The 26127-nt window shown below is 56.7% G+C and overlaps 2 protein-coding genes across 4 annotated transcripts in view; both read left to right on the plus strand.

The window, feature by feature from the left end:
* DCHS1 (dachsous cadherin-related 1) overlaps nt 1-17178 on the plus strand; it is a 33891-nt gene extending 16713 nt beyond the window's left edge. For both annotated transcript variants that reach the window (XM_036427265.1, XM_045578079.1), the window contains exons 3-21: nt 3494-3682; nt 3780-4011; nt 4139-4375; nt 4710-5735; nt 5975-6168; nt 6402-6498; nt 6591-6748; nt 6953-7820; nt 7915-8154; nt 8293-8418; nt 9276-9485; nt 10787-11665; nt 11785-11898; nt 12099-12310; nt 12398-12552; nt 12729-12859; nt 12976-13259; nt 13620-13758; nt 14101-17178. In XM_036427265.1, coding sequence (XP_036283158.1) covers nt 3494-3682; nt 3780-4011; nt 4139-4375; nt 4710-5735; nt 5975-6168; nt 6402-6498; nt 6591-6748; nt 6953-7820; nt 7915-8154; nt 8293-8418; nt 9276-9485; nt 10787-11665; nt 11785-11898; nt 12099-12310; nt 12398-12552; nt 12729-12859; nt 12976-13259; nt 13620-13758; nt 14101-16712 — 8103 coding nt within the window. In that variant the 3' untranslated portion in view covers nt 16713-17178. The remainder of the gene's footprint in view (nt 1-3493; nt 3683-3779; nt 4012-4138; nt 4376-4709; nt 5736-5974; nt 6169-6401; nt 6499-6590; nt 6749-6952; nt 7821-7914; nt 8155-8292; nt 8419-9275; nt 9486-10786; nt 11666-11784; nt 11899-12098; nt 12311-12397; nt 12553-12728; nt 12860-12975; nt 13260-13619; nt 13759-14100) is intronic.
* Nucleotides 17179-17887: 709 nt separating this feature from the next.
* TPP1 (tripeptidyl peptidase 1) lies at nt 17888-25946 on the plus strand. Of its 2 annotated transcripts, XM_036427267.2 has the most exons (13): nt 17888-17980; nt 18096-18167; nt 18436-18575; nt 20827-20977; nt 21200-21327; nt 21476-21654; nt 21929-22127; nt 22294-22482; nt 22713-22782; nt 23149-23269; nt 23373-23531; nt 23687-23812; nt 23993-25946. In XM_036427267.2, the coding sequence occupies exons 1-13, from the start codon at nt 17937-17939 to the stop codon at nt 24131-24133; spliced, it is 1719 nt and encodes a 572-aa protein (XP_036283160.1). In that variant the 5' UTR covers nt 17888-17936; the 3' UTR covers nt 24134-25946. The 2 variants fall into 2 exon arrangements, with proteins under 2 accessions (XP_036283160.1, XP_036283159.1); XM_036427266.1 differs by lacking the exon at nt 17888-17980 and having other exon boundaries at nt 18002-18167.
* Nucleotides 25947-26127: the final 181 nt, after the last annotated feature.

Below are 26127 nucleotides of genomic sequence, written 5' to 3' on the forward strand. Positions count from 1 at the left end.
ACATCCATGATGGGGATACATGTGAGGTACAGAAAGGCAATATAAATGTCTTCCCAAAGGTGAGGATCCTTGAGCTCAGACTTAAAGGGTAAGCAGGAGTTTATGAGGGGATGGGACAGGGGAAGGCACCAAGCAGAGGTGACATGCACAGAGTGGGAGATGCTGATTTGTTTGAGGTTGTGAGATGGGAGGGGGGGAGATGAGACTGTGCAGGGAGGCCAGACAGGAAAAAAGTCCAGCCAAGTCACGAGGTGTTAGGGAACATTGAAGCTTTCTGAGTAGAGGAGTATTTGCTTTCTCAAAAATACTTTTGATGATCAGTGGTTCACAGCTTGAGGCGATTTTGACCTCTGGAGGGGACATTTGGCAATGTCCAGAGACTTTTTTTATTGTCACAACGGGTGAGGTGCCACTGGTATCTAGTGGGTACAGGTCTGGGATCCTATAATGCACCAGGACAGAGAGCTGTCTGGTCCAAGATGTCATTCGTGCTGAGTTGAGAAACCCTGGTGTAGAGGAAGGATGGGGGATCAGACAGCTGTGAGATGTGAACTTAACAGTTCAGGGGAGAGACAACCCAAGCCTAGGTCATGACAAGTGATAACGGTGATGGAAGGAAATAGACAAATAGGAGAGATAATGAGGATTTACTTAGTCCCTGGCTGATTGATATACCGGGAGAGGAAAAGGGAAGAACACATTTCTGGCTTGAGTGACTGTGTGGATGGAAGAGTCATTAGAGAGGGATTTGGAATGATCATGACTTTAGTTTTGGACACAGGTTGGATTTAAGGTGCCTGTGAGGACATCCAAGTGGAGATGTTGAGCAGGCACCTAACAAGTTTGGAGCTCAGAGTACTGATCTGGGTCAAAGTATAGACAATGATCAGAGCCACAGAAATAGAAGAGAAGACCTTAAGCAAGTGTGTAGCGTGAGAAAAGGCCAGGGAGAGATTCCAGGAAACACAAACTTGTAACAACGGGCAGAGTAAGGGGAGGTCAAAGGAAGATGGGGGGAGGGAGGGAAAACGGGGAGGGAGGGAGGGGGAACTGGAAAGCGTAGTGTCAAGAAGTCAAAGTGGGAGAAACACCTGGGAAGGAGGTCAGGATGGGCTGGTGCAGTACATCGGTGGTCTGTTAGGAGTTTCTGAGAGTTCACAGATAAGGGTCTTTATTTTCTTCCTGAAGTAGTGCATTTGATGGGAGGTTTGGGTGGATTAGAGTTACAGCTTTGGGGAGAGATTGCTGGGCAGCAGGGCGGAGAGCCTGCTGAAATGGAGATTGTGCATTTGCAGCGGAACCTCTGAGCAGGGCCTGCAGAGGCTGGGAAATTCACCTCTGCCTTGGTCATTTCCAGTCAATGGCTGCTGCGCCTTCTGGGGTCAGTTCCTGACAACTTCCCCTGACCGCTATTTATTGCTTTCTTCCTGCAGCGAGTCAGAGGGCAAAGGTCTTTCACAGCTTCTGGGGATGGTGTCGCAGCTGTGCCGCAGCCTGCAGGCTTGGTGCGGGGGAAGTCTGTCTCCTGGGATATCGCGCCCCCCCCCCCCCCCCCCCCCCCCCCCCCCGGCCACAGTAACGAGTTGGAGCGGGAGCTGTTTCCAGGGTCCAGCCATGGCAGGGTCTCAGTGTCTCTCCGGAGGGTAAACAATGGCACAAATCATTTCTGTCGAGGGCCCAGGCAACCATTAGAAGTCCTTGGCCAGCCTTCTCCCTGAGCTGCAACATTTTCTGGCTCGGGAAGGGGAACTCTCCAGCTTCCTTTTACAGCATGTCGTGACCCTGAGGCCCTCGGATCCACAAAGAGCACTTTGTCACAGGCTACCACCGTCGGCACCCGTTAGCCCGCTATTGAGGCCCTAATGTGCACCCACGATATAAAAGTCAGTTTGAAAGAAGTTTTTGTTGTAAGGCAGGGCCATCAGAATGTCCGTTTACTCAATGAACAAATACACGTAGAGGACCGAGGGTATGCCTGGCCCTCTCCTGGCCTTGGGGCTCCCAGAATGGTGTCTCCTGCTGATCCAGCTCTGAAATTTTCAGAGGCTCCTGATATCAGTGTCCAATCACTCAATTGTTTCAGTCTGGGAGGTTTTTATCAAGAATTAACCAGGAAAGCCTGGCCCTATTTCTTAGTTTTGGAGAGCCCCTACATCTGAATGACTTCAGTATTGGACTTGCAATATAGACCTGCAATTCTCCGCCCACCACTTCCAATGAAGTTTGCTTGCGAGGTGAAAGGGAAGCTAAAGTTGCATGAGCCACAACCATAAAAATCCATAGAGCAGACCCTGATCACTTCAGTCATCAAATTCTAGTATCAATCAGACCTCATTCTGTGATGACCAAACTCAGTCAAGAGTGGCCCTATGACGTCAGCCTCTGTGGTTTTATCAGTCAGCCAGTTCTCTGAGTGGAGTGATGATGAGACTTGGTGATGCTATTCACTCCCTGGGACCCACCAGGAATTTGCAGGCTCTTCATAAGTGAAGTTGGTCCTCATTCTCTGCAGATTTCATGTCTGTCAGTTTGCTGACTCTCCAAAATGTAGGTGTGACCCTAAAATCAATCCTTGTGGAACTTCTGCAGTCATTCTTGGACGTGGGCAGAGTGATGAAAAACTCGAGTGACCTAACGCACAGTTTCAGCTGCGGCTGAAGATGGCCAGGCTCTGCCTTCACGTTTCAGTTCTTATCCTGTAAACAAGAGTCCTTCATGCAGTCTGTTTAGTGCCAGGTTTTTTTTTTTGCATTTTTGTGCTTTTTGTGGATGATTTTGCTGTTTAAAGTGGTCCCCAGGTGTGGTGCTGAAGTGCTGTCTAGTGTTCCTAAGCACAAGAGGGCTGTGATGTGCCTTATGGAGAAAACAGTGTGTGTGTTCTGTTTAACTTTGTTCAGATAAGAGTGATAGTGTCATTGGCCATGTGCTCAATGTTAACAAATCAATATATATATGGGTGGTATATGGCTATATATAGCCAGCGACTAGAACACAGGAACGACCCAAGGACTTGAATGACCCGTCATTATGATGCCTACTGCACCCGGCCAACCAGCTTGATCAATCGATCGATCGATCAATCGGAGGAGAGGCCGGCCGGCCAACCTCCCCTCCCCCCCAAATCTCCCCCCTCCCTCCTCTGGCCCAGTATGATAGGCCCACATGGGGGCGGGTCAGCCGAACCCCACCTGTGCATGAATTTGTGCACCAGGCCTCTAGTAATATATATGAAGTTTGGTGTCTTTAAACAGAAACACACGTAAAACAAGGTTATGTATTGACAAGCTGTCAAAAATATTGTGACAAGAGGCACACAGGAACTTCACCCAGGCAATGTGTTTTGGTGTATGTCCTACTAATTCCCTCTGTGTGTCCACCATCTAGATACTTTGTGCCCCCAGTGGCTCAGGGCCTGCTCCTCCTAATTGCCATGTATCTCTGGCTCTTCTGGCCAAAAAACATGTGGCAACACTCACCCCAGCCTCTCCCGCAGGTGACAGCCACAGATGCAGACAGCGGCCCGTTTGGCCTCCTCTCCTATTCCCTGGGTGCCGGGCTTGGGGCCTCGGGGGCTCCCCCTTTCCGCATTGATGCCCACAGTGGTGACGTGTGCACGACTCAAACCCTGGACCGCGACCAGGGGCCCTCAAGCTTCGACTTCACCGTGACGGCTGTGGATGGGGTGAGTGGGCAGGCCGGGGGCAGGGGGGGACACTGGGATAGAGGGCGCATCGGGGCCAGGTAAAGCCCACCTGACGTACGGCTGCCTATCTCACCAGGGAGGCCTCAAGTCCATAGTGTATGTGAAGGTGTTCGTGTCGGACGAGAATGATAACCCGCCTCAGTTCTATCCCCGGGAGTACGCAACCAGCCTGAGCGCCCAGAGTCCACCAGGCACAGCCGTGCTGAGGGTGCGCGCTCATGACCCCGACCAGGGGCCCCACGGGCGGCTCGCCTACCACATCCTGGCTGGCAACAGCCCCCCGCTCTTTGCCTTGGACGAGCACTCAGGTGAGGATCCTTCTCTACCCAGGGTTTATCCCACACCCCTTTCCCACCGGCCTACATGAAGCACACTGCCCCCCCTTTCCACTCTGTCGTTTCCTTATACACGTCTGCTCTCTCTCTCTCTTCCCAGGGCTGCTGACAGTAGCCTGGCCCTTGGCTAGGCAGGTCAACTCTGTGGTGCAGCTGGAGATTGGGGCTCAGGATGGAGGTGGCCTGAAGGCAGAGCCCGGTGCCCGCGTCAACATCAGCATTGTGCCTGGAACGCCCATACCGCCCATATTTGAACAACTGCAGTATGTCTTTTCGGTGCCAGAGGATGTGGCACCTGGCACCAGTGTGGGCATAGTCCAGGCACACAACCCACCAGGTATCATTCATCCTTAGTCCCACTTAGCGCCACCCCCAGGCACCCCGATATAACCCTCGGTTTCCATCTCAGGGTACCCAAGAGAGCCCCAATACAAAACACTCTGGTTCCAATTCCCAACACCTTCCTGGGCAGGTGCAGGCACTCTGCTTCATCCTCGGGCACGTGAAGATCACCCTGCTGCCATCAGTTTCTCTGCCAATGCCTGCCCCGCCCCCCTATTCCTTTGAAAGGCACAGGAGTGAGCATTGTGAAACCCCTCTTGGGATCAGAGTCTGGTCCCAGCTCAACAGGTGCCCCTCCATCTCTCTGCTGACCGGTCTCTCCTCCCTAGGTCGCTTGGGGCCAGTGACCCTCGCCCTCTCCGGTGGGGACCCCCGAGGACTCTTCTCCCTGGATGGGGCCTCGGGGCTGTTACAGACGCTTCGCCCTCTGGACCGGGAGCTGCTGGGGCCGGTGCTGGAGCTGGAGGTGCGGGCAAGCAGTGGAGCGCCCCCAGCTTTCGCCGTAGCTCGGGTGCGTGTGCTGCTGGATGACGTGAATGACAATTCCCCGGCGTTCCCTGCACCCGAAGACACAGTACTGCTGCCTCCAAGCACCGCCCCGGGGACCCTGGTCTACACCCTGCGCGCTCTGGACCCAGACTCGGGCGTTCACGGTCGAGTCACCTTTAACCTTCTTGCCGGAGGTGGCGGGGTCTTCACCGTGGACCCCACCACGGGCCACGTACGGCTTATAGGACCTCTGGGGCCCCCGGGGGGCCCAGCGCATGAACTAGACCTGGAAGCCCGGGATGGAGGCTCCCCGCCCCGCACCAGCCCCTTTCGACTGCGGGTGGTGGTGCAGGACTTGGTGGCCCGTGGGCTGGCTCCCCACTTCGACAGTCCTACCTACCGCGTGGACCTGCCCTCCGGCACCACCCCTGGAACACAGGTTCTGCAGGTGAAGGCTCGAGCCCCTGATGGGGGCGCTGTCACCTACCACCTGGCAGGAGATGGGCCCAGCAGCCCTTTCGGCCTGGAGCCACAGAGTGGGTGGCTGTGGGTGCGGGCAGCCCTGGACCGTGAGTCCCAGGAGTTGTACACACTAAAGGTAATGGCAGTGTCTGGGTCCAAAGCCGAGTTGGGGCAGCAGACGGGCACGGCCACTGTGAGGGTCAGCATCCTCAATCAGAATGACCACAGCCCCCGCCTGTCCGAGGAGCCCACGTTCCTGGCCGTGGCAGAGAACCAGCCCCCGGGGACCAGTGTGGGCCGGGTCTATGCCAGTGACCGAGACTCGGGACCCAACGGACGCCTGACCTACAGCCTACGACAGATGTCAGAAGACAGCAAGGCCTTCCGCATCCACCCCCAGACCGGTGAGTACTGGCACCCAAATTCGGAGGCCCCGTGACCTCATCCTCAGATCGGTTGAAGCATCAGACAGGATCCCCAGAGCCTGGTCGTGAAGACCAACCAGCACTCAGCTTGGGAGTTTCACCCTGGGTTTCCCTCCCACACTCCTCCAAGCCCCAGCTTCTCTGCCTCATCCTCAGCCTCAGCCTCTGGCTCTGCATCCCCAGCTATCTCATACGTGACCCCTCTCCCGCACTCCCAGGAGAAGTGACCACCCTCCACAGCCTGGACCGCGAGCAGCAGAGCAGCTACCAGCTCCTGGTGCGGGTGCAGGACGGGGGCAGCCCACCCCGCAGCACCACAGGCACCGTGCACATCGCTGTGCTCGACCTCAACGACAACAGCCCCACCTTCCTGCAGGCTTCCGGGGCTGCTGGCGGGGGCCTCCCTGTGCAGGTATGTGACCGAAGGGGGGGGGGGGGGGGAGAAGGACTCTGTCCTGAAGAAGTGAGAGGGAATGGGCATCTCCCCATAAAGCTGTAGGTGTAGGTAAGAGAGATGCTTTTTGGAACAAGTGTGAGAGCAAAAAAAGGGGGCTCTGTCTGCACACACAGGTGAGGGGGACTCCATCCTGGGTTGTCTCAAGAACAGGAAAGAGACAACCGTAGGCAAGCTGTGTGTCCCCACAGGTACCAGACCGAGTGCCTCCGGGGACGCTGGTGACTACGCTGCAGGCCAAGGACCCGGATGAAGGGGAGAACGGGACCATCCTGTACACGCTGACTGGTATGGAGGTGGAGAGAAGTGGGTGTGGCACACCCTGGTGACCTGCCCAGCTCTGGGAGCCAGGACCTCACCCTTCCACTACCTATCCCCAGGTCCCGGCTCAGAGCTCTTCTCTCTGCACCCTCACTCAGGGGAGCTGCTCACCGCAGCACCCCTGATCCGAGCAGAGCGGCCCCACTATGTGCTGACTCTGAGTGCCCATGACCAAGGCAGCCCTCCTCGGAGTTCCAGCCTCCAGCTGCTGGTGCAGGTATGCCTCCCCCCCCCCCCCCCCCCACACACACACAATCTGGCCACTTGGCCACTGCTGTGGACCCACCCCCAATAGCTTCACCTTCATTGGGTCCTTTTCCCCTCTCCTAAGCACCCTTCCTGCTGCCTACCCATGGGCAAACCCAGACCCCCTTTCACAGGGGTCCCCCTGCTTGCTTCCTCCTGTCTCCATCCACAACAGGTGCTCCCCTCCGCTCACTCGGCCGAGCCTCCACCAGATCCTTCAGAGCCGGACCCAGCAGCACCCGTGCCCGTCGTGCTGACGGTGACAGCGGCCGAGGGGCTGCAGCCGGGTTCCCTCTTGGGCTCGGTGGCGCCGCCTGAGCCGGCGGCGGGCGTGGGACCGCTCACCTACACGCTGGTGGGCGGCGCGGACCCGGAGGGCACCTTCGCGCTGGAGGCGGCCTCGGGGCGCCTGTACCTGGCGCGACCGCTGGACTTCGAGGCGGGCCCGGCGTGGCGCGCGCTCACGGTGCGCGCCGAGGGCCCGGGCGGCGCGGGCGCGCGGCTGCTGCGCGTGCAGGTGCGCGTGCAGGACGAGAACGAGCACGCGCCGGCCTTCGCGCGAGACCCTCTGGCGCTGGCGCTGCCGGAGAACCCGGACCGGGGCGCCGCGCTGTACACCTTCCGCGCCTCGGACGCCGACGGGCCGGGCCCCAACAGCGAGGTGCGCTACCGCCTGCTGCGCCAGGAGCCGCCCGCGCCCGCGCTGCGCCTGGACGCGCGCACCGGGGCGCTGAGCGCGCCGCTCGGCCTGGACCGCGAGGCCACGCCCGCGCTGCTGCTGCTGGTGGAGGCCTCCGACCGGCCCGCCAACGCCAGCCGCCGCCGCACGGCGCGCGTCTCAGCGCGCGTCTTTGTCACCGACGAGAACGACAACGCGCCGGTCTTCGCCTCGCCCTCGCGCCTGCGCCTCCCCGAGGACCAGCCGCTCGGGCCCGTGGCGCTGCACGTGGTGGCCCGCGACCCGGACCTGGGCGAGGCCGCGCGCGTCACCTACCGCCTGGCCGCAGGCGGGGACGGCTACTTCCGGCTGCACTCCAGCACGGGTGAGTGGTGTCGTCGGGGTGGCCTGGTGCGAGGAGGGTGGGATGTGAAGGGGATGCGGAGGTTTCCTTCCAACCCGCCCTGCTGATCGCCTAGGGGCGCTGTCCCTGGTGCGGCCCCTGGACCGGGAGCATCGAGCCGAGCACCTCCTGACCGTGGTGGCCTCCGACCACGGCTCCCCGCCGCGCTCGGCCACGCAGCTCCTCACGGTCAGTGTCGCTGACGTCAACGACGAGGCACCGGCTTTCCAGCAGCAGGAGTACAGCGTCCTCTTGCGGGAGAACAGCCTGCCTGGCACATCTCTGCTCACTCTGCGGGCAACCGACCCGGACCTGGGTAAGACCTTGTGGGGTGGGGAGTTGAGAGAGGGATGGACTAGGGCCTAGGGCAAGAAAGAAATACATATACATATATGTGTGTGTGTGTGTGTGTGTGTGTGTGTGTATAATCACACTCCATGCTGCCCCTCCTCAGGGGCCAATGGGCAGGTGACCTATGGAGGCATCTCTGGCGACAGCTTCTCCCTGGACCCAGACACTGGAGTTCTCACGACTCTTCGGGCCCTGGATCGGGAGGAACAGGAGGAGATCAACCTGACAGGTACACATTGACAGGACCCTGAAAACCTGAGAGGTGTTGTAATCCCCAGTGTTACGTAAGCAAAACCCCCCAATTACCTTCTAGAAGTTTCCATCCATTACAGCACAGCTTCTGTTACATTTTTAAAAAATATATATTTTATTGATTTTTTACAGAGAGGAAGGGAGAGGGGTAGAGAGCTAGAAACATCGATGAGAAAGAGACATCAATCAGCTGCCTCCTGCACACCCCCTACCGGGGATATGCCTGCAACCAATGTACACGTCCTTGACCGGAATCGAACCTAGGACCTTTCAGTCTGCAGACGGAAGCTCTATCCACTGAGCCAAACCGGTTTCGGCCTGTTACATTTTTTTTTTTAATCCTTTTGGGGAGTCAGCAGTTTGACAGAGTGCAAGGTGCCAGCTGATTCTAGGCTGTCACCAGTGTGACACAAACTCAAATGCATCATGTCACAGCTATGCCCTCTAGGATTCCCGCAGATCAGACTACAGACATTTCACAGAGGAGCATATTTGAGTACCTAAGAGGTGAACTGACTTGCTCAAGCTAACACAGCTTGAAAGGGGCAAAACTGGAACTTGAACCCAGATCTTTTGATACCTTATTTAATGTCACACCACCGCTACAGCTTGCATGCACCAAGCAGGGGAGGTGAGAAAAAAGTAGCATCTCTGAAACCTGTGTATCTATGTGTGCATGTCCACATGTAGGCACCTATGTGCTTGTGGGGCGTAGAGAGATGGACATTGTCTGTTTTGTGTGTGCACCTGGTAAACGCGTGTGAACACTGTGTGGTATGGATTTCTCCGTGGGACGGGAGCAGACTAGAGCTCATTGATTTTCCTTCCTCACAGTGTATGCCCGAGACAGGGGATCACCTCCGCTGTTGACCCATGTCACCGTACGAGTGGCTATAGAGGATGAGAATGACCATGCGCCAACCTTTGGGAGTGCCCATCTCTCCCTGGAAGTGCCCGAGGGCCAGGACCCTCAGACCCTTACCACGCTGCGGGCTTCTGACCCAGATGTGGGAGCAAATGGGAAGTTGCAGTACCGCATCCTGGGTGAGAACCATGTACTCCATGTTGGCCTATGTCAGACTCAAGTCAGTGTGTCAGGGTCTCCTTTTTCTTCTCCTTATGTATTCCTCTTCCCACTCCCCCTCCCCCGTGCATGTATCTTTGTCTCTCCGTGTCTCCTGTGCTTCTTCAGCTCTTTATCTCCCTCTATGACTCTATTTTTAACTATGCTTCTATTTCTTTCTTGTCTGTCCCTGTAGAGCAACAGTTGCTCTCAAACATTTTAGTCTTGGGAACCCTTAACATGCTTAATTTTTAAAAAAGAAATGGTGCTTTTACAAAATGTTTTTATTTGTTGTTGTTTTTTAGAGAGAGAGGAAAGATGAGGGATAGAAGGATGAATAGAAACAGAAACATGGAGGAGAGAGAAACATCATTAATTGGCTGCTTCCTGTATGCCCCCTACTGGGGATCCAGCCTGCAACCCAGGCCTGTGCCCTGACCAGAATCTAATCCAAGACCTCTTGGTTCCTGGCTCAGCCGCTGGGCCACACCAGCTGGGCAACATGCTTAATTTTTGAGATCCTTGAAAAGCTTTTATTTATATGATAAAATTGTGTGATACAACATCATAATAAATATGTAAGATAAATATATATGTTTATCAATGTTATATCTTAAAGCTAAGAAGATATAAAATATTGCAAACCAAGCCAATGAAGTATACTACTTGACATATTTCTGCATAGGCACATGTTAGGGTTTCAAATAACAGTTTGTTGGATAGTAATGAGGTTGCAAAGATTGTAACAGGTATAAATGAAGGTAAGCCAGCAAAAACTTAATGAATCTCTGAACATGTTTATATATCCTAAACTTCCTACCTAGAATATTCCAGAAAACACAAGAAACGTATCAGCACACATTCCATTAACCATCCAAGTGATGATGTCATAACATATACCATCTGGACTCCACACTACATTGTGAGATAATGAGAATAAAAAAGGCATTTAATGTCTTAGTATTGCTATGAAAATAGTTCTGATCTTATGTACTCTCATGAAGGGGTCTTAGCAGAATACTAGAGGTTCCCAGAACACACTCTTAAGATCAGCTGTTTTATAGTAAGGTATTTCTTCACCTTCTGTGTTTATCTTTGTTTCTCTGTCTTTCTCCTAATTTCTTTCTCTTTCTCTTTGTCTCTTTCTCTTTCTCCTTTTCCTCTCTTCCTCTCCTCTCTCTCCCGCCCCATCCTATCTCATTCTTTGCTGTTGCCTGTAAATCAGTCCCCACTCCCATGGGCTGATACATGTATGTTTATGTGTGTATGCCCTTCTCTGCAGATGGGGACCCATCAGGAGCCTTTGTCCTAGATCTAGCCTCTGGGGAGTTTGGTACCATAAGACCACTGGACCGAGAGGTGGAACCAGCCTTCCAGCTGCGCATAGAGGCTCGGGATGGAGGCCAGCCTGCTCTCAGCACCACTCTGCTGGTGACAGTGACAGTGCTGGATGCCAATGACCATGCCCCAGCCTTTCCTGTGCCCGCCTACTCCGTGGAGGTGCCTGAGGATGCCCCTACAGGAACTCTGCTGTTGCAGCTACAGGCTCATGACCCTGATGCTGGGGCCAATGGCCATGTGACGTACTACCTGGGTGCAGGGGCAGCAGGAGCCTTCCTGCTGGAGCCCAGCTCCGGGGAGCTGCGTACAGCCACCGCCCTAGATAGAGAGCAGTGTTCCAGCTACTCCTTCTCCGTGAGTGCGGTGGACGGTGCGGCCGCTGGGCCCCTGAGCACCACGGTGCCCGTCACCATCACAGTGCGCGATGTCAATGACCATGCGCCCACCTTCCCCTCCAGTCCCCTGAGGCTGCGCCTGCCCCGCCCAGGCCCCAGCCTCGGCACCCCGACCCTGCCTCTGGCCACTCTGCGAGCCGAAGACCGTGACGCTGGTGCGAATGCCTCCATCCTCTATAGGCTGGCGGGCACACCGCCTCCCGGCACCACCGTGGACTCCTACACCGGTGAAATCCGTGTGACCCGCTCCCCCGTAGGCCTGGGCCCCCGGGAGCGTGTCCTCTTCATCGTGGCCACTGACCTTGGCCGTCCTGCTCGCTCTGCCACCGGCGTGGTCATTGTGGGGCTGCAGGGGGAGCCTGAACGTGGACCCCGCTTCCCCCGTGCTAGCGGCGAAGCCGTGCTCCGTGAGAATGCACCCCCAGGTGGGTCCCAACCGCGCCTCCCAGCCTCGTGTCTCTGCGTGGGCTGGAGTTACTAAAAGTGGCCCCCAACCTCCCTCAGTCTAGTGCTTACAGTCCAACCAATACCGTCCTCTCTGCAGGGACTCCCATCGCCTCCCCTAAGGCTGTCCACACGGGGGGCTCAAATGGACCAATCACCTACAGCATTCTCAGTGGGAACGAGAAAGGGACATTCTCCATCCAGCCTAACACAGGTAAGGGGCAGGAGCAGGGTGCTCTGTGAAGGGACAGGCTCCTGGAGGAGCTCCGACTTTGGGCCCAAGGAGACTCTGGGATGAGGGCGGGGGGGGGGGGGGTGGGGGGGGGGAAGGACTGCCTGTGAGTAAGAGGCCTCAGAGAGGAAGGCTCCAGGACAAGGAAGGGGCATTCGGTGATGTATTCTGCCTTCTCCCAGGAGCCATCACAGTTCGCTCAGCAGAGGGGCTGGACTTTGAGGCAAACCCACGGATGAGACTAGTGCTGCAGGCAGAGAGTGGAGGAGCCTTTGCTTTCTCCGTGCTGACCCTGACCCTGCAAGATGCCAATGACAATGCCCCCCGCTTCCTGCAGCCCCACTACGTGGCCTTCCTGCCTGAATCCAGGCCCTTGGAGGGGCCCCTGCTGCAGGTATGGGATGTGATGGGTAGATGGGGGGAGGGCTGGTCAGACTCGTCTGTGCCCAGGCCAGTGCCAGCAGCCTCCTGCTTCCACCAGGTGGAAGCCGATGACCTGGACCAAGGCCCCAGTGGACAGATCTCTTACAGTCTGGCTGCATCCCAGCCAGCACGGGGACTGTTTCATGTAGACCCAGCCTCGGGCGCCATCACGACCACAGCCATCCTGGACCGTGAGATCTGGGCGGAAACACGGTGAGCCCTGGCTCTGTAGACCCCATGACCCCATCCTGGGTCCACCCAACTTCAAGTCCCTCCTTGAGTCTCCCTCAATATTCCTAGGCCACATTCTGAGCCTCCCTAGCCCTGCCCCGTGTTCTCCCTCATCCCCGGACCCCTCCCTGAATTGTGCTCCACCTGTCTATGTCCAGGCTGGTACTCATGGCCACCGACCGAGGAAGCCCAGCCCTGGTGGGCTCAGCTACCCTGACGGTGATGGTCATCGACACCAATGACAACCGACCCACCATCCCCCAGCCCTGGGAGCTCCAAGTATCTGAAGGTGAGGGCTGGGTAAAGTAAGAGGTACAGAGGGTGGTAGGGTGGCACCGTTCCCCGCTCCGGGGCTCCAGGGGCGTCGTGGGCCACGCCAAACACATTTGCCCCGCGTCATTGCAGATGCCCTGTTGGGCTCGGAGATCGCACAGGTCACAGGGAATGACGTGGACTCCGGCCCGGTGCTGTGGTATGTGCTGAGCTCATCCGGACCCCAGGATCCCTTCAGCGTGGGCCGCTACGGAGGCCGTGTCTCCCTCACGGGCCCCCTGGACTTCGAGCAGTGTGACCGCTACCACCTGCAGCTGCTGGCGCACGATGGGCCTCACGAGGGCCGCGCCAACCTCACGGTGCTCGTGGAGGACGTCAATGACAACGCACCTGTCTTCTCACAGAGCCTCTACCAGGTACCTGTGTCCCTGGGTGCCCCCACACCCAGACCCAGGTGGGCTGGTGCTGGAGAGAAGTGAGGAGGCTGGACGTGTTGTTTGAGATTGGCTGGACCTTAGAATTGACCCTGGGGATGGAGCTCCAGGGGGAAAGGGGAGAGGTCCCATCTCAAACCAGCCTTGCAAGTCGTGGGAACTGTATCCAGGTTCTTTGCCCCACGCCCCAAAATGGGGAAAGGTGGACAATTCAAATATCAAGGAGTAGGGGCTCCAAGCTGGAATGGATACCAAGTACGGTTCCTGAAACCAGCCTCCAGAGCACAGGCCGAATGGGACAGCAGGGCAGCGTGGCCATAAACGTTTGTCCTCACACCTCAGGTGACGCTGCTGGAACACACGCCCCCGGGCAGTGCCATTCTCTCCGTCTCTGCTACCGACCGGGACTCGGGTGCCAATGGTCACGTCTCCTACCACCTGGCTTCCCCTGCTGAGGGCTTCAGTGTTGACCCCAACAATGGTGCGTCCCGCCCCCCTGGGTCTGACCCTGCGTCTTTGACTGTGTTGGTCCATATTCTGACCTCCTTCCTACAATTTCTTGTCCGAAATCTTAACTCCTAGATCTCGTATCCAAAGAGGACATTTTCCCCTCCTTTGTCTCTGTTTTAATCCCCGTCCTGGCTGCATGTCTAGAAGCTGTCTCCTGAATCCTGGAGGCCATCCCATAATCTCCCAGCACACGGGCTTAGTCCCTGGAGTCTGACTTCTGGGGCCATAGCCGGGGCCCTGAAGGGTCACTTGCTCTGTTCACCCATAGCCTCTGCTGAACTCATGTTTCTCTCCATCCCCCTTCTCACCTCAGGGACCTTGTTCACGACAGCGGGAGCAGTGGCTTTGGGCCACGAGGGGCTAGGAGCGGTGGACCTGGTGCTGGAAGCTCGAGATCACGGGCTGCCGGGCCGGGCGGCGCGAGCCACGGTGCATGTACAGCTGCAGGACCAGAACGACCACGCCCCGAGCTTCACATTGCCGCACTACCGTGTGGCTGTGTCCGAGGACCTGCCCCCCGGCTCCACCCTGCTCACCCTGGAGGCCACCGATGCTGACGGGAGCCGCACGCATGCCGCTGTGGACTACAGCATTGTCAGTGGCAACCGGGGCCGCGTCTTCCAGCTGGAACCCCGCCTCGCTGAAGCTGGGGAGAGCGGCGGGCGAGGCCCCCAGGCGCTGGGGTGCCTGGTGTTGCTTGAGCCTCTAGACTTTGAAAGCTTAACCCAGTATAACCTCACCGTGGCGGCAGCAGACCGGGGACGGCCGCCTCGCAGCTCGGCCGTGCCGGTCACCGTCACCGTGCTGGACGTCAACGACAACCCGCCGGTCTTCTCCCGGGCGTCCTACCGCGTGGCCGTGTCCGAGGACGCGCCCGCCGGAGCGGAGCTGCTGCGCGTGGAGGCCTCGGACGCTGACCCCGGCCCCCACGGCCTCGTGCGCTTCACCCTCAGCTCGGGCGACCCCGCCGGGCTCTTCGAGCTGGACGCGAGCTCGGGCGCCCTGCGGCTGGCCCGGCCCTTGGACTGCGAGACCCAGGCTCGGCATCAGCTGGTGGTGCAGGCCGCGGACCCTGCGGGGGCCCACTTCGCTCTGGCGCCGGTGACCGTCGAGGTCCAGGACGTGAACGACCACGGCCCAGCCTTCCCTCTGAGCTTGCTCAGCACCAGCCTGGCGGAGAACCAGCCTCCCGGCACCCTTGTGACCACGCTGCACGCGCTGGATGGGGACGCCGGCGCCTTCGGGAGGCTCCGCTACACCCTGCTGGAGGCTGGCCCCGGGCCTGAGGGCCGGGAGGCCTTTGCCCTGAACAGCTCGACCGGGGAGCTGCGGGCACGGGTGGCCTTTGACTACGAGCACACGGGAAGCTTCCAGCTGCTGGTGGGCGCTGCCGACGCCGGGAACCTCTCCGCCTCGGTCACCGTGTCCGTGCTGGTGACGGGCGAGGATGAGTATGACCCGGTGTTCCTGGCGCCGGCGTTCCACTTCCAAGTGCCGGAAGGTGCCCGGCGTGGCCACAGCCTGGGCCACGTGCAGGCCACGGATGAGGACGGGGGCGCCGACGGCCTGGTGCTCTACTCCCTCGCCGCCTCCTCTCCCTACTTTGGTATCAACCAGACGACAGGTGCCCTGTACCTGCGGGTGGACAGCCGAGCGCCGGGCAGCGGGACAGGCCCCTCCGGGGGCGGGGGCCGCACCCGGCGTGAGGCACCCCGGGAGCTGAGGCTGGAAGTGGTGGCGCGGGGGCCTCTGCCTGGCTCGAGGAGCGCCACGGTGCCGGTGACCGTGGATATCACCCACACGGCGCTGGGCCTGGCACCTGACCTCAACCTGCTCCTGGTGGGGGCCGTGGCAGCCTCCCTGGGGGTGGTGGTGGTGCTTGCGCTGGCAGCCCTGGTCCTGGGGCTGGTGCGGGCCCGTAACCGCAAGGCCGAGGCGGCGCCTGGCCCCATGTCCCAGGCGGCACCCCTAGCCAGCGGCTCCCTGCAGAAGCTGGGCCGGGAGCCACCCAGCCCACCGCCCTCCGAGCACCTGTACCACCAGACTCTGCCCAGCTACGGCGGGCCAGGAGCCGGAGGCCCCTACCCGCGGGGCGGCTCCCTGGACCCCTCCCACTCGAGCGGCCGGGGCTCGGCAGAGGCTGCGGAGGACGACGAGATCCGCATGATCAACGAGTTCCCCCGCGTGGCCAGCGTGGCCTCCTCCCTCGCCGCCCGCGGCCCCGACTCGGGCATCCAGCAGGATGCAGACGGACTGAGCGACACGTCCTGCGAGCCGCCTGCCCCCGACAGCTGGTATAAGGGCCGGAAGGCAGGGCTGCTGCTGCCAGGAGCAGGCGCCGCTCTGTACCGGGAGGAGGGCCCCCCAGCCACTGCCACGGCCTTCCTGGGGGGATGTGGCCTGAGCCCTGCGCCCGCCGGGGACTATGGCTTCCCAGCCGATGGCAAGCCGTGCGTGGCGGGCGCGCTGACGGCCATCGTGGCCGGCGAGGAGGAGCTCCGCGGCAGCTACAACTGGGACTACCTGCTGAGCTGGTGCCCTCAGTTCCAGCCGTTGGCCAGTGTGTTCACAGAGATCGCCCGGCTCAAGGATGAGGCGCGGCCGTGCCCCCCGGCGCCCCGTATTGACCCGCCGCCCCTCATCACTGCCGTGGCCCACCCCGGAGCCAAGTCTGTGCCTCCCAAGCCAGCCAGCACAGCCGCAGCCCGGGCCATCTTCCCGCCGGCCTCTCACCGCTCCCCCATCAGCCACGAAGGCTCCCTGTCCTCAGCCGCCATGTCCCCCAGCTTCTCGCCCTCACTGTCCCCTCTGGCTGCTCGCTCGCCCGTCGTCTCGCCGTTTGGGGTGGCCCAGGGCCCCTCAGCCTCAGCACTTAGCGCAGAGTCCGGCCTGGAGCCACCCGATGACACGGAGCTGCACATCTAGCTGTGGCCCAGGCTGGGCCCCGACCTGGGACACGCACAGTGTCCCCAACGCAGGCCCCATCTGAGCCTGCCCCGGGCAGCCTCGGACCACGATTGGCCACAGGGGAGACCCGCCCTCGCCCCGTCCCAAATTTCCCCGTGGGAGCAGGTCGTACGGCTCACCCCGGCCCCATCGGAGCACCACCAGCACAGAGGCCCTGTGGGCACTGACCCGTGGCCAGGTCCAGTGTGGGGAGACACGTGAAGGAGGCAGCAGCCCTGGTTCTCCTCAGCGAGGGCTTCCTGCCCTGTGCCAGCACCCTGAGATGGAGCTGAGACTTTATTTATTGGGGGGTAGGGGGGATGGGGGCGGTCCTCCAGCCTGTTTGGGCCCAGCTCCTTTGGGTTCCACTGACACCCCTTCCCCTGCCCAGAACCAAGTGCCAATTCTCACTCTGGAGCCTTAATAAACTGCAGTTTGTACCCAGCGTCCGGCTCAGTTCTGTGGGGGCCAGAGGGACTGGAAGGCATCGAGCACACTGTGGACACCTGGGGGCACAGAGGGGTGGTAGACACAGGGGCATCCGGGGTGGGGGTGGCACTGGGAGCCAGCTCTCTGCCGTCTATCTTTCCCTCTAACAGGCAGCAGGCCAGGAAGAAGGCAGACGGTGACCCAGAGAGAGGCTGGATGGGTGAGGAGAGGTCTTAGGGATGACCAGCTCTAGGCCTTAGGGTCTTCAAGGAGGTGGGGTGGATATAGGAGCAACCAAGTGGTTTATGTGTTTTTCTTGGGGCCGCCATATATTCCCTTGTAACAGGACTCAAATGTGTTGAGCCTTGCATTCAGACTTCTGAGGGATTTGCCTGTTTTATCTGTAAGTTTTATTGCAACCCAATGAGACAGGCCACTTTTAATATAAGTTTATATTCTAAATGAGGAAAGCTCATCTCTGAGAGGTTAGGTGGGTTGTTTTCCTGATACACAGCTAGGAAGGACCCTGGTCTTTGGATCTGTGGGCCCAGGGCTCCTTTCTTAGGCCCCCCTGTACCCTCTGGTGAGTCGTGGTGGAATCTCAGTAGGAGGAAACTGGGCCAAAGCCGGCCAGATGGGCCGGATCAGGGGAATCCAAGCGCAGTCCCGCCCATTCCCCCAGCTTTCAGGACCGCCCACTTGGGGGAGGAACCAGCACGTCACTAGTTTCTAGGCTGAAGGGTGGTAGACTTTACTGTCCATGTGATCTGTCACATGACAGCAGACCTGCTGAGGGACGGAATGAAACTCGGAGCCTGGTAAGAAATGAGGGGGGCCTGGGGGACGGGGATCATGTCGGAGGGAATGCATGTTGGAGGGTGGGGAGACCATCACAGCCCAGTTGCCGATGAAACCCACCTGCCATTCCTGCAGCCTCCTAGGGCTCTTAGCCCTCTTCGGCGTAGGCAAATGCACTTACAGCCCGGAACCCGACCAGCAGCTCACGTGAGTTGATTCAGCGCGACCTCGCCTTCCCCGTGTGCCCTGTCCTGCACCCACTGCCCTGTTCCTCCCCTCGCTCACCCCCTTACCAGCTCCTGGCATTCACTCCAGAGTCTCACCCCCAGGTTCCCAGGCTCAGTCACCTAGCATCCACCTTCATGAGCCATATCCGCTGCTGGGGTCCTTCCCACGCTCTCAGCCCTTAATCCCGAACCTTCTGTGACTGTTTCCCATCGCCACCCTAACGAAATTCATGTTCCTGACCCCGCAGGCTGCCCCCGGGCTGGGTGTCCCTGGGCCGTGTGGACCCTGAGGAAGACCTGAGTCTCACCTTTGCTCTGAGACAGCAGAACCTGGAAAGACTGCCCAAGCTGGTTCAGGCTGTGTCGGATCCCGGCTCTCCTCGCTACGGTGCCTTCGGGGCGAGGGATGGGATGTGGGATGCAGTGCAGGTCTGGGCTGAGCCTGGGACAGTGCAAAGCATGTCAAGGTCATACTCTCGGGGCCTACCAGGGGGTGATATAGGGCAGATGAATGGCAGTGGCTCTCATTGAAAAGTTCCTGAATGAAAGATGAACTGAAACTAAACTGTCCAATACTAATTCATTCTGTCTCTAAATCTTGTTCATCCGTGTTTGTCAGGATAGGAACCTAAAAGCAGATGTGGTTAAGAGCACAGGCTTTCCCTTGGCTGATGTGGCTCAGTTGGAACATCCTCCCAACCAACTGAGAACCATCACAGGTTTGGTTCCTGGTCAGGGCACATACCCAGGTTGCTTTTCCATCTCTCTTTCTCACTCTCTTTTCCCTTCTCCCTCTCCCTCTGTCTCTCCCTTACTTCCTCTCTAAAATAAATTATTTTATTTCTTTTAAACTTCACCCCAGGATATTTTTTCCCCCATTGATTTTTAGAGAGAGTGGAAGGGAGGGAAAGAGAAAGAGAGACATAGATGTGAGAGAGACATATTGATTGGCATGCATACACACAGAGACATACAGATACATACACATACCAACTGACTGGAGCTGGGGATCAAACCTGCAACCCAGGTGCATCAACTTAAAATATATACATATATATATATATATATATATATATATATATATACACACATATACATATATATATATATATATATATATATATATATATATATATATTTCAGGAAGGAAGGGAGAGAGAGATAGAAACATCAATTATGAGAGAGAATCGTTGATCTGCTGCCTCTTGCACACCTCCCTCACTGGGGATCGAGCCTACAACTCAGGCATATGCCCTGCCTGGGAATCAAACCCTGACTTCCTGGTTCTTGGGTCGATGCTCAACTATTGGGCCACACAGGCCAGGGCCCAGGTATATTCACTTGAACCCGTGATTCTTTGGTGCACAGGCCGATCCTCTAACCACTGAGCAAACTAGCCAGGGCTTAATTTAAAAAGAAAAAAGGCACAGGCTTTATGTTCAGATCTGGATTCAGATTGTGACTCTACAAATGGAGAAGTAGCATCTAGTACAGATGCTTCTTGACTTATGTTTATTGGGGGTTACATCCCAATAAACCTACAAGTTGAAAATATTAAGTCAAAAATGATTTTAATACATTATAGCTTTGCCTAGCCGGTCTTAAATATGTTCAGAACATAAAATCCAAGACATTGGTAGAGGACCAGTTGCTTGCCCTCGTGATCACGTGCCTGACTGGGAACTGTGGCTCCCTGCCACCGCCCAGCATCAGCAGAGGGTACCATACCACACTGCAAACCCCAGAAAAGATAAACATTCAAAGAAGGTTTTCTGTAGTCGGTCTGCGTCGGCCTGGCACCGTTGCAAAGTCAGAAAATCGTAAGCTGGGGACTGATGAGCATCTAGGTGCTCACCAACTCAAGTTCCCCAAATCCACTTCCCTTTCCTCCTCCACTCAGATGCTGAGGCTGCCGCTTCTAACTCTAAAATAGCCTTTGGTGTAGTTCACTTCTCACTCCCGTTGTTGCCACCAACTTAGTTTATTTTCTCACGTGGCTGCTGCCAGCCCCGTGATTCTCTTCCCCTCCTCTCCTCCCCACTGTCCTCCACTCCCTGCTCTAAAAGAGTCGATGTTTCACTCCAATGGTCAGGCTGGATTGTGTCCTTCCCCTGCTTGCAGCCCTTCATGCTGGGTAGAGCCGTGGGGGAAGGGCGGTCTCAGAAGCACCCAGGAGGCGAGTTCTAGTGTGCATGGCTCCATTCAGGAAAACGGTGACTTGCCATCACGTTAAACTTAATATCAACGTGTATGAAAATTTGAGCTAGATTAGATATCATTTTATCATTGGCTCTGAAAGTTTCAAAAACTGTTACTGGAAATAAGCTTCAAGTGGAGTTTTAATTTATGAACCTCACGTGTTTTTCATGATCACGGCAGTGCAGGCTGTGGTGCGGCATTTGCAACCTGGTAGCCTTTAGGGTAAATCCACATTCCTGGCCCTGGCATTCCAGTTCCCTCCGGCTTTTCTTCCCCTGGCCCCCAAGTACAATATAAGCTGCGCCTGCACAGGCTACCAGGTTGCCATAAAGTCCCTCAAGACCCTTCTCCGGGCTCCCGGTGCCTCCTGGTTGAGGTCCACAAAGGGAAACTGGGAAAAGCAATGAATGAAGGCAAGAGCCTCCACTGAATCCCTGCAGGAAAATACCTGAGCCTGGAGGAGGTGGCTGAACTGGTCCGGCCATCACCACTGACCCTCCACACCGTCCAAAAATGGCTCTTGGCGGCTGGAGCCCGGAACTGCCAATCAGTGATCACACAGGACTTTCTGACCTGCCGGATGAGTGTTCGGTGAGAGAATCATTGCCTTCCCCCCCCTCCCCCCCGGGTGGGGGGTACTAATTGTGCCACCAGGGAGACTAGCCACCCCAATGGGAGGAAGCTGAGAGCTTGCTGGGGGCTATGGGTCAGAGCTAACGCATGGGGAGACAACTAACTGCCTGGCGATGCTCACACAGCCGTCCGCTCTGTTCCATGCTTTCTGACCTCTGTTCTCTGCTCTCTGACCTCCAGACAGGCAGAGCTGCTGCTCTCTGGGTCTGAGTTTCACCGCTATGTGGGGGGACCTGCAGAGACCCATGTTGTAAGGTCCCCACGTCCCTACCGGCTCCCGAAGGCCCTGGCCTCCCATGTGGACTTTGGTAACACCCGATGGGGTTGGTGGGGTTGGGGCAGGCAGGGCCAGGGGCTGGAGAAGTTTAGATGCCATGGGGGGAGATTGGCGAGATCGGCAGTAAAGTGGAGGTTGGAGTCTAAAAGATCTCTTCAAACCTAATCTCCTTTCCACAGTTGGGGGGCTGCACCGCTTCCCCCCGACATCATCCTTGAGGCAACGCCCTGAGCCGCAGGCGGCAGAGACTGTTGGCCTGCACCTGGGGGTGACCCCGTCCATTATCCGTAAGCGATACAACTTGACCGCACAGGATGTGGGCTCTGGCACAACCAACAACAGCCAGGCCTGTGCCCAGGTGAGCCAGGCAGGGGCCTCGGGGTCCTTGAAGCCTCCTCACGGAGCCTGACCAGCCAAGGGCCCGCCCTTATCCCCTATCCACCACGGGGAAGGTTGGGGAGATCCTCAGTAAAGTGGGGGTTGGAGTCTAAAAGATCTCAAATCTGATCTTACCACATTGGCAGGGGAGGGAGGGGGGGGGCCCTAGTGTGCTCTAGGATGGTATCTCTTGGGGCCACGTCCCATGGGGCTGTGTCCTCTGACCCACGTATCTGCTCTGGCTCCCTCCGTAGTTCCTGGAGCAGTATTTCCATGACTCAGACCTGGCTGAGTTCATGCAACTCTTCGGTGGGGACTTTGCACACCAGGCTTCAGTAGCCCACGTGGTTGGACAGCAGGGCCGGGGCCGGGCTGGGATCGAGGCCAGTCTGGACGTGGAGTACCTGATGAGCGCTGGCGCCAACATCTCCACCTGGGTCTACAGTAACCCTGGTACCGGCAAGGGGCTTGGTTGGTGGGAAGAGGGATGGGAATGAGTGTTGATCGTTGCGCCTCCAAGAGAATCGCGTGATCTAGAGGGAGATCCTGAAACTCCCCCCCTCCCGCCCACCTCCTTCCAAACGACTGCCTTGTGCTCCCCTTCCCACAAAACATCCAGGCCGGCACGAGTCACAGGAGCCCTTCCTGCAGTGGCTCCTGCTGCTCAGTAACGAGTCAGCCCTGCCACCTGTGCACACCGCGAGCTACGGAGATGACGAGGACTCCCTCAGCAGCGCCTACATCCAGAGGGTCAACACGGAGTTCATGAAGGCTGCTGCTCGGGGTCTTACCCTGCTCTTCGCCTCAGGTGACCTCCTACTGAAAACTTAGATTCCCCCCAAACCGAGAGCACTGACCCCCACAGGGACCCCTCATCCTGATCTCTGACTCATACTCTGAACAGGGACCCCTGACCTGACCTCTAAACTCCTCTGACCTCTTGCACGAAGGACTAACTCCTGAATTCCTCTCCGTCTGCCAACCCTACATCCCAAGCTCTGACGGATTAATCTGAGTGCTGAACTTGGTCTCCCTCAGGTGACAGTGGGGCCGGGTGTTGGTCTACCTCTGGGAGACACCAGTTCCGTCCCAGCTTTCCTGCCTCCAGGTAAGCACTCCAGCTCACCACTCATCGGTGTCCACCGACCTTTCAACTGTGACCTTATGATCTGGAACCTTTGCCTTGACTCCACCGGGTGCTCCTACGGCTCAACCTCAGCTTTACGTGCCCTGGGTGCTGCACTCCCCTTTTCCCGGGGGTCCCAGGCATTTTAGTGGAAGATATGGTGGGTGTTCTGTTAGGAAAAGTATGCAGTCACCTCAGCCACGCCTTCGAGGCTCAGAACCTTAGTCATCGCCACGTACATGCTTCCCCATGGAGGCCAGCATCTCCAGCAACACCCCAGGCCATCGCCACCCGTTTTGGAGGAACCCGTAGGACCCCTGAAATCTGAGTGCTGTCTTCTGCCCTCAGCCCTTATGTCACCACGGTGGGAGGCACATCCTTCCAGAACCCTTTCCGAATCACCAATGAGATTGTTGACTACATCAGTGGCGGCGGCTTCAGCAATGTGTTCCCACGAGCTCCGTATCAGGTACGTGTATGTTGATGTGGCTGGATGGGAATGGGGGGGTGGGGGGGGTGAGGTCAGGAATCCTCAGTGCAGGAGACATAACACACTCCATGATGCTTTTTAGGAGGAAGCTGTAGCCAAGTTCCTGAGCTCCAGCCCCAAGTTGCCACCATCCAGTTACTTCAACGCCAGTGGGCGTGCCTACCCGGATGTGGCCGCACTCTCCGATGGCTATTGGGTGGTCAGCAACCGCGTGCCTATTCCATGGGTGTCTGGCACCTCGGTGAGAATCAGCCTGGCCTCACACCGTCAGGAACTACCCTCAGCCTTGTACCCCCAAGACCTTGTGCCCAGAACCCCAGACTTCTCAGAGACCTCTGATCCTTTCCAACACCCCTTCCCCCAACAATCCAATTACTTGCACCCTCACTCTTGCAGGCTTCTACTCCAGTGTTTGGAGGGATCCTATCCCTGATAAATGAGCACAGAATCCTCAATGGCCGCCCCCCGCTTGGCTTTCTCAACCCAAGGCTCTACCAGCAGCATGGGGCAGGACTCTTTGATGTGAGTATGGAAGGGAGGCGTGTGAACCTTCTCAGAAGAGTATGGGGAGGGCTAAGATAAACACTTAGGTCAGTTCTGCTGGGGTAGGAAAGCCTCTGAGATCTGAATACAGGGTGAGGGGGTATAACCTGTTAGTATTGGTACCAGCAGGCCCAGATCTGATGTCCACCTTATCCCTAGGTAACCCGTGGCTGCCATGAGTCCTGTCTGAATGAAGAGGTGCAGGGCCAGGGTTTCTGCTCTGGCCCTGGCTGGGATCCTGTGACAGGCTGGGGAACACCCAACTTCCCAGCTTTGCTGAAGACCTTAATCGACCCTTGACCCTTTCCTGATGGGAGAGAGGGCCTATCCCCCACCCCACAGCTGGTAGCTTGTTTCCTTACCCTGCCCTGTTGGAAGCCCTGCTGACCCCTTGCCTGTTGACCGCTGCAGACAGCTCATGTCCCGAACCCTGAAGTGCTGTGAGCATGACTTGACTCCCAACCCTACCCTGCTCCATCATCTCAGGTCTCCCTACTCCTGCCTCAGGTTCCTCTACATATGCTATAGTCAGCACCCTCCCTGCCCCCCCCCCCCATTCCTTCTTTCTCTCTGCAACCAGGCTTTTCCCAAGGGTTGTCTACACTGTCTGTGTACATGATTTTACTTTGTTTGCATCTCAGTTCATTTCAATGAGACTTCTGTTCTCACTTTTTTCCTCTTTCCTCCCCTGACACAGAAACAATGGTCTCCCTGCTGCTTCATCAGGTACACTTCTCCCAATCTTTACTTTATGGCCCTCTGTCGTCACAGTTGCCCACTCCCTTTCTTTCCTTAGCTTCTAGGGCTTAACTTCTTTTCTGACCATTCCTTCTTCCTTCTCTTTCTCTGCTTCCTCGCTGATGTACTTCACTACTGCATCCTTACTCAGTCTTTTGCTCTCCTCACTCTATCCATTGTCCCCTGGAACAAATCAATGATTGGCATCCACAGTCATCACCGTCTTACTAAATCAGACATTCTATCCAACAGTGATTGATACCTCAAATGCAAGATGTGCCGTTCTCAGCACTTCATCTCTCTTCCTCCTTCCCAGTCCTTTATTTCTTCTTGGTACATATACCATGCTTTTTCCAACCAAGCCAGAGAGCTAAGTGTCTTTCTAGGCTCCTATTTCCATCACTACCCCCCTTCAATTAACAAGTCCTGCTGACTTTACCTCTGACTTTATCAATCCACAAGTCCTGCCAGTGTTACATTTCCTATGTATATCTAGAACTCATCTGCTTCACTCCACCTCCACTACTGCTGCATTAGCTTAAAGCCACATTCTCTCTCCTTTGAATTGTAGGCTCTTACAAAAAGTGACCTTTCTTCCTGCTCTTTCCTAAATCATCTTCCGGAGATAAAATGAAAATCACATCAAGCCATTTACTTAAGACCCTTCAAAGATTATTGGATAAAGCTTAGTAGGCTTTTTTTTTTTTTTTTTAATCATGACTCACAAACCTGACCCCTTCCTTGATATTTGTTCCTGAGTAACAAATTGTTTATCCTCCCCTGCTCTTCCCTCAAATATATTCTTTCACTTTTGCTCAAGATCTTCGGCGCCCTTAACACTGCCCCTGACTCCCCTTGGCTTGATTGATGTCAAGGATTCTTTCCAGACTCAGTTCAGAAGCCACCTTCTCCTGTGAACCTGTTGGCTCCCTGAAAACTGGTTGGTTTGGGGATAGTACAAAAGTCCTAGAACCTGAAGCCAAACTTGTTTGATTCTTGCTTCTAATCCAGACTAGTGGAGAGCCTTGGGCAACTAAATTCATCTCCCTGAGCCTTGTCCTCACGTGGTAAGTGGGGATATCTCTACCGGTCTCTCCTAACTATCAGTGAATAATTAAATGGAATAAAGGTGATAAGAGTCGGCAGCAGATGTTCGTTCCCTTCATGTTTTGCACTGCACACCCTGTGTCTACCTCTAGTATTGTAACTGCCACATAGTATTGAAACGGCCAGTTGACCTGTTTGCCGCCCTTTCCAAGACCAGTTAGTGCCTAGAGGACTAGAATCTTGTTTTACTTAACTTTGTATTCCCAGGCCCCTAGCTCCGGATTGGCAAGTAGGAATTAAATAAATGTTTGTTACATCAAGAACCTCACTCTTGCACTCACTGTGATTTTTGCATATGTTGTTTACTCTGGATGAATACTTTCCAGTCCGCTGCTGCCCTGTGTGCTCTCTCTTCGTGCAGCTGGCGGGGAGGGGGCTTCCCTCCACTACGAACCCTAAAAGGCGGAATGAGGGAACTAGTAGAAAGGATGCCGACTGACAGGGAACCG

Source organism: Pipistrellus kuhlii, unplaced genomic scaffold, assembly GCF_014108245.1.
Source record: "Pipistrellus kuhlii isolate mPipKuh1 unplaced genomic scaffold, mPipKuh1.p scaffold_m20_p_9, whole genome shotgun sequence".
In the NCBI taxonomy this organism is placed as follows: domain Eukaryota; kingdom Metazoa; phylum Chordata; class Mammalia; order Chiroptera; family Vespertilionidae; genus Pipistrellus; species Pipistrellus kuhlii.

Coding starts and splice junctions, on each gene's coding strand:
- TPP1 (XM_036427266.1), top strand. CDS start 18,031: ATGTTGGAGGGTGGGGAGACCATCACAGCCCAGTTGCCGATGAAACCC. Junction 20,978..21,199: donor ACCTGCCGGATGAGTGTTCG/GTGAGAGAATCA, acceptor TCTGACCTCCAG/ACAGGCAGAGCTGCTGCTCT. Junction 21,328..21,475: donor GGCCTCCCATGTGGACTTTG/GTAACACCCGAT, acceptor TCCTTTCCACAG/TTGGGGGGCTGCACCGCTTC.